Source organism: Crassostrea angulata, chromosome 4 (assembly GCF_025612915.1).
Source record: "Crassostrea angulata isolate pt1a10 chromosome 4, ASM2561291v2, whole genome shotgun sequence".
Taxonomy (NCBI): domain Eukaryota; kingdom Metazoa; phylum Mollusca; class Bivalvia; order Ostreida; family Ostreidae; genus Magallana; species Magallana angulata.
In genome coordinates this window covers 32,979,854-32,990,680 of record NC_069114.1, presented here as the reverse complement: position 1 = coordinate 32,990,680, position 10,827 = coordinate 32,979,854, and the positions used below count along the sequence as shown (strand labels likewise).

General features: G+C 33.5%; 1 protein-coding gene across 5 annotated transcripts in view; it reads right to left on the bottom strand.

Moving 5' to 3' along the window:
- Window positions 1-10,525, bottom strand: part of LOC128179511 (fibronectin type-III domain-containing protein 3a-like) — a 41,651-nt gene extending 31,126 nt beyond the window's left edge. For 2 of the 5 annotated variants that reach the window (XM_052846940.1, XM_052846941.1), the window contains exons 1-2: window positions 10,431-10,525; window positions 3,865-4,358 (exon numbers count right to left, since the gene is read on the bottom strand). In XM_052846940.1, coding sequence (XP_052702900.1) covers window positions 3,865-4,358; window positions 10,431-10,510 — 574 coding nt within the window. In that variant the 5' untranslated portion in view covers window positions 10,511-10,525. Of the gene's footprint in view, window positions 1-3,864; window positions 4,359-7,487; window positions 7,836-9,741; window positions 10,017-10,430 lie in introns of those variants that run through there. The other 3 variants (XM_052846942.1, XM_052846944.1, XM_052846943.1) reach the window with 3 other exon arrangements.
- Window positions 10,526-10,827: the final 302 nt, after the last annotated feature.

The following is a 10,827-nucleotide window of genomic DNA, read 5'->3' as shown; positions in this document are numbered from 1 at the left end:
ATAAGAAAGAAAATTCCACACAAACAAGCAGACTTGGGGAAAAATTTAGCAGATTAAAAATTTCTGATATTGATTCCCATTACTTGCTTCTCACACCCCCGCACCATCACGATTTAAACAAATGACGTCTGGAAGTAATATTCCTACATCTTTTCATTCCCAACTTTCACAAATACCTAGATCTAATCAGTACTGTGTCACATCGATGTGGCCCTGGCTTCCCAAGCTGCTTGATGTCCATCAATTGACAAAGGACTTCACCCACACAAATCACCACTTATCACCATACATCAGTCCTGAGTCTTCCTGCTGGCATTTGTACGGACCTCAAATACTTTATCTTTCTACGTTTCTTTCACATTTATGAAAACTTGATAAATTTACTAATTCAAACGTTTTGTGTTTTGATTCAATTTTGATATTTTTGGTAAAACATTCTCGATACATCAATAGAACGTGTAACAGTCAGATTAATTGATTAAATCTGACTTTAAAATCAATATTCAGTTATCAAGGATTTAATCCCTCTTGACATACAGCTTTTGACATTAATTTACCTCTACCCTGGAATGTCTTAAAAAGAAAACGAAACAGACTACAGACATGAGAGGATTATTAATCATAGCACTCTATATATAGGCCTGCATAGACAGTGGCACATTTCTTTAGTGTTCATTAAGACAATGACAATCATCATGCTCCTCCAAAAATAGCATTCATAGGCTTGCCATTCTCAGCTTTGCAGGCCAAAAACACATCACACCGTTCACAATCCAAATATTAACATAACATACCCCTGGCTGGAACATTCCATTGTGACAGAAATCTGATTTTTTTTTTTACTCTTTACGTGGATTTTTTGTGGATACTCTTTATGTGGATTTTTTGTGGAATCTCTAGCTCTTTTTCTTCTATAAACTGATACCTTCTTCAGAGTCTTCCATTATGCCTTGAACAAATCAAGATATCAAGGTCTTTATGCATGGTACTTCAAATGTTTACTGCAAAAAAAGTCTTGAACAAGCACCAAATCCTACCACATTTTAAAAAAACCCTCACAAAAAACACTTTAATTCATTATGCTTAATTGAATTAAATGAATTACTTGGTTCTTTCTCTTTTTTTTTTTTTTTTTTTTTTTGGGAATATGTGAAAGGTTTTTATTTCAACAATTGATGAACCATAGAATGCAAGGAATTGTGCAAGTGGAACGTGAAGATTGGAGAAACTGTTGATTCATTCTAATTAGATTCAAGTTCCAGGATTTTAACTTTTTTGTTTTAAGGTTTAGATTAAAAAACACATCCAAGAACTACTGTACCAACCAAGGAGTGTTCTGCTTGACTTCAAATAAAGGTTCCAGCCAGTTCTCATCTGTCTTGTTCAATTTTTTGCTGTGATAGAGAGCAGTAAACCTAACTACAACAACATTGCACTGCACTTTAAAAAGAAACCTGAACATCTTGAAATTAAGTTTCATCAACCACTACCTTTTTTTTTCAACAAAATCCTTACCATTTAGATGCATTTCACATAAAGAAACCTGAACATTTTGAAATAAAGTCTCATCAACCACAACTTTTTTTTCAACAAAATCCTTACCAGTTAGATGCATTTTACATTCTAAGAATGTGAAAAAGAAACCTGAACATCTTGAAATAAAGTTTCATCAACCACAACTTTTTTTTAATTCTTACCAGTAAGATGCATTTCACTTTCTGAGACCCCTTTCGTAATACATTTTGATGTATTCCCACATAAAATACTACATGTATTTGTTAATATGTGTGGAAAAAAATAAAGTTCTTCAGAAGCAGCATTGTATCATTTGGTGAAAAAAATGACAGAGAGGGTGTCGTAAAATGAACAGAACAATGTGGTCATGGTGATGCACAAGTAATAGAGAGAGTAAACTTGTCAGTGGGGAGAAGTGGTTAAACTGTCAAACAGCTATGAAAACTGTCAATCACATGTCCAGTATGGCCCAAAATCTGAACTACTACAGTTCATTGTGTATATACGGTAAGTAGGTTACATGTCAACCCGCAAAAAAACCAAAATAATAACCACTACATAGACTTATGTTCACTAGCTGCCATGTGCAGCATGGGTCAAGTTGCTCTATTTAAATCAACAGACTTACCACGAAAATAACGTGTTTTTTTTTCAAATGTATTAAAAGGCTATTCTATAATATTATATTTTGAAAGTCAGAAGTCAGAAACTTTTTTGGTTTTCATTACGAATCACAAATTTCTTTAAAATTTGAAATATCTACTGCATGCTGACAAAACTATAGTCACTTCAACCAGTGGCTTGTAGTGTGGCAATATGTTTACAATCAACTCGGATTATTACTGTGTCACGGAACTTTGAAGCCTTTTCCATGTACCCTATGATAACATCATTTAACCTGTTGCAGACTGAAGCAATTAGGTCCTTTTCTACCATGAACAATTGTTTCCCCAAATTTCACTGAATCTCGTTCAAAATGAAAGAGAAAGAAAACCAATTTCCACTGTCCCTGTCATTCAAGACATGAGGAATTTTTTTAACTGTCTTTTCTGCAATCTCAGCAATTTGCAAATCAATTAAAAGCCCTGCCATCTTCCCCTCTGCCAGGCCTAGGATTAACAAGAGTGCTAGGTAAGGTTGCTAATTACAGAGTCAGGGAAACAGAAATTATTGATTTGGATTACAACAATGTGTCATTAATTGAGTCTAACAGTAGTCCTTCCTAAGGCATGCCCACTGCTTCGGTGATGGCTGGTGGGGATAATCTAAACAGAGGCTCGTAGCATTGATCCTGTCCAACAGATTTGCATATGCATATCATATGCCTTACATCTAGGCCAAATGACAGACGGACTGTCAAACAAGCTGTATTAAAATGTAAACCAACATTTTTGATTTTGCCTTTTACTCGCTCATGATTAAAAAAAATCTGGGATCAAATTTCTAAACTTAACATCAGGCTCTGGGAAAAAGATACATTTACTGTGCTCTAACAGAAAACATAAATCATTCTTGGTACAGCGTCTACTTCTATCCACGAAAATTAATCAATGAGGCTTGACTTCCTTCTGTTACTATGAGGGGGAAATGCTGAATAAGCCCTTTGTAAACCAATTCTATTCTCTTGTACCCAAATCACTAAAATTACTTTATTTCGAGTAAATACAGTTGACCCCAGAGAGACAAACACATAATGTGCTGTAAACCACTTTTCTATAGCACATATTTCTAATTTAATTCAACAACTCTTACATATGCATAGCTCCTATCACACAATATGGAATCTAGCAAAGTTTTACACAAACAATACAACAATACCATCAACCAGCTGTTTAATATACTGTCAATACCCATAGATGTACGAAAAACAATTAATATATCCATGGACATGGGTGCATTATATATATGCATTCATTATGCACGCATTCCTCTATGAAGAAAAGTGGGTTGTTGATGAAAATGTATATACCAATACTGTTAGCACTAACTTCTTACCAGAAATATTTTCATAAGGAAACTAATTATCCCTGTCTGAACATATTGTTCATCTTTGCAAAGGGACCACTGGCAAAACATGTATAACATGTGATAGACAGTGAAGTCATAAAAAGAGAGGGTCTACAATTGGTTTACAGACAGATAGACAAACAGACAGTCAGAAAGCAGATTACTTACATTACTGTAACACAAATACTAAATAAACTGAATGTTAAAGGTACTAGCATGACCTTTTAATTCACTTCATGTATCTACCTTTTGTCTCAAGCTTTCTTGAATTTTCCGGTCAATTCTTTTCCAGTTTATCATGTAATTTTTAAAGATGTAGCAAATTTCCTTAAGGCAACTTACCTTGAATTCGCTGAATTTGTTCTCCAACTCGGACAGAAAAGGTTTCTCCCTGACTGATATGAACATGGACCACATGCTGTTGATTTGCTGCCGAATTATGATTGGAACAGTTCTGTGGACTGGACCCACGTGGAGGTTTGGAATTGGGGGAGAAACTGTTGGGGGATGTGCTTTGATTTGTTACGGGGCCATTGTTTGTGATGCTATGACACGTGACGATTGAAGGTGGCGAGTTTGCGGCTGCCGCAGCACCACTAGCGGCGACATCCACTTCTCCGTTCTCCACAATTTCCACTTCCGGACTCAAACTGTCATCTGAACTGATGTGTCCGTTTTCTTTCACCTCTGAACATATTCCGTTTTTGGACACCTCACTGATAACATTAGTATTGTTTGTATTGTTCTGATTCGTGTTCCCCTCGGTTTCTTGGGTATCAGACACAGTCTCTTTCTCCATCACATCTTCTATCCTTTCCATTCTCCTAAGTAATCTTCTACAAACACAAAAAGAAATTTGATTATCATTCCTGTAAAACATTTTCTATTTCTCTCAACCTCCTTCCTCTACAGATGAGCTACAATGTCATTTCATTGCATCAAATGAGGAGTACAAAGGGGGAAAATATATCCAACAAATTTCATACAATATGGTAATAATGACCTTAGCTCAGAGGTCTCTCTGACAAAATGTTTTAATACATACAATGTTTACGTATTACATTATTTCTGATCAAACATAAATATACGATCAATATACAATCATAATCCATCAACACTGAATCCAAAATCAGCAATTGGCCTCAAAGGGTGTCTGTGCATAAGATTGAGATATTATTAAAATATCAATAAGAGCAGGCTGGATCAATACTAAGAACAGCTAAGGAAAGCAGACTGTCAACGTTGTCCTCCTCGTGTACCAGCACAGCATCAAATTACAGGCGGTAGCCAGTCATTTTCTCTTACTTTTACATTGTGTACCGCTAGTCCCATTTTTTTCCCCTCCCTGGCCATCAATCAAAAGAGGGTCAACAATCTGACCATAATTTGTGTACTAATCAGAAACACTTTTTAACCCCACTCAAACAAAATCATATTCATATATTGGTATACATGTGTAAATGATATAGAGCTGAAATGATTATCTTCCTTTTTTCATTTTGTTCTATAAGCATTTTGCCCACTCCTTCCATCCAAAGACAATTTTTTTTTAGTAATTTGAAAGTTGTTTGATGGAAAATGGAAGGGTCCATAAATAGATAAGTTTAATAGATTACATAACATTAACAATTCACCTTTATTGTAGATGGTAAAAGTGGAGAAAAAAAATTCTCTCTTGAAATTTTTGCAGAATGTAATTTTTTTTTTTTTACATCTATACATAAAAACATATTTAAAATCAAGACTCCTAAACTTAGGTTTCTTAGTTTTCCATACAGTACTTATTTTTGTCAATGCAGCAAATTTTACACTAATGTGCTTACTTTTTATGAACTTCAGAAGACAATATAAATTATTCCTAAGGAAATATAGAATCCATTTACAACTTCTTCATCTCATCATTATTTCATATGCTTGAAAAAGGCAAAGGTTGATCAAGAATTCAGTACAACAAACACTTTAATCTTCGATTACCAATGTTACATAACATTTCTCTCAAAAAAAGTTCTGCTATGGCTCAATCCTACCATTGTCTAGAGCACTAAAATCTTTGCTGCAAGTACCGGTATATCTAAATTATGGATATTAGATAAAAAAAAAAAGAGATGGATAAAGTTTGATGATTGATTGATTGATGATTTGAATATCTGTACTATACTCAAATTCATTATCAAGCTGAAAACCATAGACTAGTATAGTCATAATGTTTTGGAAAACTATGATTGTATCAACATTACAACAGTTCTATATTATATGACACTATACTGTTATTATAATACATGAAACTCAACTCTCTCTCTCTCTCTCTCTCTCTCTCTCTCTCTCTCTCTCTCTCTCTCTCTCTCTCTCTCTCTCTCTCTCATTTACTGGAAATTGTGTATTGTTATGCACAGATCTGATAATAAAATCTATATTATTTACAGTTATATATGTATACACTGCAAAACTGTGGTAATACAATGACCCAATGAACCTACAGTGCACAGCTGTCTCGATCACCAAAACATGAACATCATATCATGAAGCAAACTGTTAGATCAAATGATATAAAGAAGTCTGACATACTTATTTGGAATTGATCAAAGTTCGTTGACGTTCAAGAATAGATTAATGCTTTAATGAAGACAATAATGATTTTCTATCTATATACACCTATAATGTGACCTCTTTGGACCTGATGAACTTGCTATGTCTGGTTCTGTAAAATACCAGAATTTTTCTACGTGATTTTGACCTTATTCAGAGAAAAATTGGTTACTAAAGCCAAGAACACTGACGAAAGACCTTGCAGACTTCAAATAACTTTGTCACAAGCAAAACCTATATACCGACCGACCAGACAGTATGTAGGTGGAAAAATCAGGTATCATTCAAGCCAAGGAAACAAGCTGACAGAAGAAATATTGAAAAGATACTAAACTTTGAAACATGCTGTAGGAATCAATAATTGAGAAATCCATCATGATTGGCACTTTGAAGTGGTTAACCATTTCTATGACCGAAAATAGCACCAACAATTTGTAAAGGGAGTCAGACTTAATAAGCCTACCAGTACATAAATAGTGAACGAATACTCATAAATGCTGGACTGCTGTATCAAGCATCTTAAAATAGAGTATGATTAGAAATATGTTGTAAATAAATTTATACCGCTGTACACTCAAAAGGCATACGACCACTCCTCTTAAAATGAAGTTTTTCTCCTAAATGTTCTTGTTGTCTTCAAGATGAACTCATACAATGGTCTGCATGATGAGTTTGTGCAATGACACCTCATCAGGCCCGGTCTCCTCAGACAAGCCCAGTGTCAATGTAAAGCTTCAAAAGACGAAAGACTGCTAAAACTGTATGGAAATCAATAGCACTTGTTTAATATTCAGGTACAAATTGATACTTAATGGCCTCAGCTGTGTGAAACAGTAGCACGCTCAGACGTCATGTTTTACGTACATAACTGCATGCCATGGTTTCTGGGGAGCTGTCTCATGAAAGGACTTCGAGAGAGACCGAAAAACCCTGCCTGTTTTATCCACACACAAAAAAAAAAGAACCAAAAAAGAGACAACTTTGATGTCTCCAAACTGCATATTGCAGTGTTATCTGCCTTTTCAGTTTATACCACTATCTCTAAATCTGCATTATACGGCATTCAGATCAATACAGAACAACAAAAATATCATCAATTCACAATTCAACCATGGTCCAGCAGAACATCAAATTTACAACTCTATTGAGAATGCTTCTGTTTTGATAATCAACTTATGCTTTTAAATACAAAATCACATTCACATTACTATCAATTTCATTGATTTTAAACATGTTTCACATAAGCTCATGTAAAAGCACTCTTACAACTCCCTAAATTTGAACACCATATTGATTATCACTGACCATATGGTAGCACATATGTCTACTCGAGATTGGGCAAATCTTTTTCTAACTTAAATAGTACAGGTTTTTTTTACCTTACTTTTAGACAAATAAGCAATGGCTGGCTCCAAACTGATACAAATACAGAACTCTAAACCATGGCAGACTAACTACACCAAATCACGTTAGACACATCACCATCATCATCAGCATCAATACACTACAGCATACTGGCCCGGAACCAGTGTCACAATTGCGTTAGGTCTTTCCCATCCCATCTCCTCCCTCAATGCATGCTGTAGGCGAAAAACAATCAATGTCTGAAATGTCAGCCAAGTTCCAATTTTAATCATATTCCCGCAAATCTATAAAATGCTAGGCCATGAAAATCAATTCACAAAATTGATATTGACATATGCAGAAGTCATCTCTGAAACAGAATCATCATTTCTACAGTAATTCTACGTTACGAGTTTTACAACTAACTGAATTTCATTTGCCCCCAAAATATGTATACACTGCACTGCAATTCTTTTTTTATGTGGGAAAGAAAACATATGTCAAGTAAGATACTGTGTATTTCAACTCGCTATCAAAATGAAAATCAAAATGAAGCACTGCACATACACAGAATCATATGTCAAACAAACTGTGTTTTACATTGAGGGCAGGGGTCTATCCCTCTACCTCACAATTAAACCGTGACATCACAGCCTGAAAAGTAAACATGGCAGGGCAGCGAGGACAACAAGTTAAAAGGCATTTTAATCATTGTTCTTTGTCACATGTAATGATGGAAACATACCCACAGGCACTTTGTTATAGATGTAATTTGTTCACTTATATCATGCACACCTTACAGACATCACTGGAAGCCACCATTACAAGAAGTGTAAATAAAAACATAATATCAACACTGGACAAAAATTTATCTGTTGCATTGAAAATCAAATAAACATTAATCATGCTAATCGGCATGTAATCTTTACTTTGTTATGTAATTAATCCTCTGAGACTTGACTGCTCATTGAATAATTTAAACATTCTGTCAGTATTATACTGACAATTAGAGAAAAGATAATCTATATTTTCAAAATTAAGTATTAAATTCTATCAAATATTAATTGTGGATAGTCTTTACGAAGTTTATTTTAAAAACTACAATAAAAAAAAACCCATAATTTTATGATTCAAAATAAGAAGATAAAAAAAAATCTGGTTCATATGAACCCCTTAAAAAGAAAGAAGAATGAAATTGGGAAAAAAATGCATGCCCTGCGACTAATCAGGCAAACCACGTGTTTGTCTGCATTTATACAACACCACTAACACAGTGAATGATCAGAATCCCAGTCTGTGGGTCTGTTGCCACTACCTTAAGGCAGAGTTACTCACTTTAATATTCAGCACTCATCCAATTTCTTCAACCATCCCCAACCCTTACCCCTTAAAAAAAAAAGAATGCTCTAATTTAAAGTACACAACTGCCATATTATTAAATCATTTTTTATAATAACAGTTTGTGTCTTTTTTTTTAATAATATATGAACCCTATCTAAATACTTTTTCTCAAAAAAAAAATAATATTTTACATTAAAAAAAAAAAGGATTTTACATGCATAAATGACAGGTTCTTTAAAAAGTTTTACTTATGCATTAAAAACATTTAATATTTAATTTAGAAAAAAAAAATTCAAATGGCTTTAATCATTAATAATAAAAGATCCCATTCTCTACATACTAACAATTTTTATAAAAGCAGACAAAGTTTTTTAACTTCTTAAACTTTTTAGTTGTTAGTACATGTACTTTTAAACCAATTCTCAGTTTTCACTATTTCTTTGTTTTCAAAAATGACTTGCATATACACAATTTAATGTCTTATCAAGCCAACCCATTACAGCCCTGCACTAGATCTGTGGGTTAAAGCCTGAAAATTATCAGAATAAGCTATTCAAAGCTATGTCTCTTATCTGTCTAGGTCACTCTCTGAAAGAAAACCATTAGCTGGGGATATTTGTTTACAAACACTTGTCATGCCTCTATGACAAGGGACCCTTTTACTCTGGAATTTATTTACACTTTCAGTTTCACTGTTCTTGAATATTCATAAACCGTCAAATTGATATTGCAATGGTAAAAAAAAAACTATTTCTTCAAAACGTTTAATTATTGTTTACCCGTACAACAAGGCTGAAGAGAGCATGTATCAAAATCATATGCATGGTTACTTTTTGAAGCTGCATAAAATATATTCTTATTAAATATAAGTCTCAGAGCAAACTTAAAAAAAGACATCATATAATACCAAACTTTCCAAATAATTTTAGAAAATCAGAAATTACTTACATTTTGACCATAATAATTTCTCCCCCAAATTTCCTGCACTACAATTTTGATAACATTCACAAGATTCTGATTGTGTGACTTCAGTATGGTGCTGATAGCTGTTCAATGCAGCATTATTGAAAACCAATTTTTGATGACGATAGTATCATTTATCACACCCTAGTTTCTACCAGCATCACCCACTGCTTTATAAATATGGTATTTTCGTCATCACTACCTACTTAAGCAAGACTTGCAGATATCAGATCGATCAAATTCATATGAACACTTTAAATTAAAAACAGAGATATACGACCCTTTTCAAGGCTTTTCAAAGCAATTCCAATTATTATTACACATGTAAAACTGAGTTAAAACTTCTTTAATAAAACAAAAAACTGAAACGTTCTAATAAGAACACATAATTAATTGCATTTGAATTAAAATAAGCAATACTTTGAACAAACTTTATACGCTAAGCATTTACCATGTTTACGTGAAGCTTTGCATGGAGTTTAGCTAGGCCCATTGACGTGTCAAATATACAATTTTTGGAAATCTAATGAAATTCAATTTAAAATGCATTGAAATTATAGGTAAAAATGCATTATTGATCACAAATTATCGTTATTCAAAAAAAAATAGCGAAAACTTTGTGACGATTTTATAATGCAATTTTTCTTAACTCAAATTGTTGTTAAACACTGTACCTGTTTTTCACTGAACCGCCATTTTGAATATATTTTGGGACTTTTTCAGTAATGCATTGTGGGAGCTTATTACGGAACATCTCTAGACTTTATATAGGATACAAACTAAATTCGTTTGTAAACATATTCCGAAAATATACTTACACATGGCAATGTTTATTTATGTTTTTTAAGCGTATTCGGTCCAGAGTGAGAAATAGTGTTTCTGAACATTAATAACATCAACGAATACATTACTTACTTCAGAGTAAAAAGAGACCCACCTGTGTAATAAAACCGTGCGAAGACCGTCAACGGATTGTATTATTATATGAAATGTTTAATTACCAATAGGATATAAAACTTTCTTATAGATTGCAAATAAAATACTAAAGACAGATATTTTAAAGAAATTTTT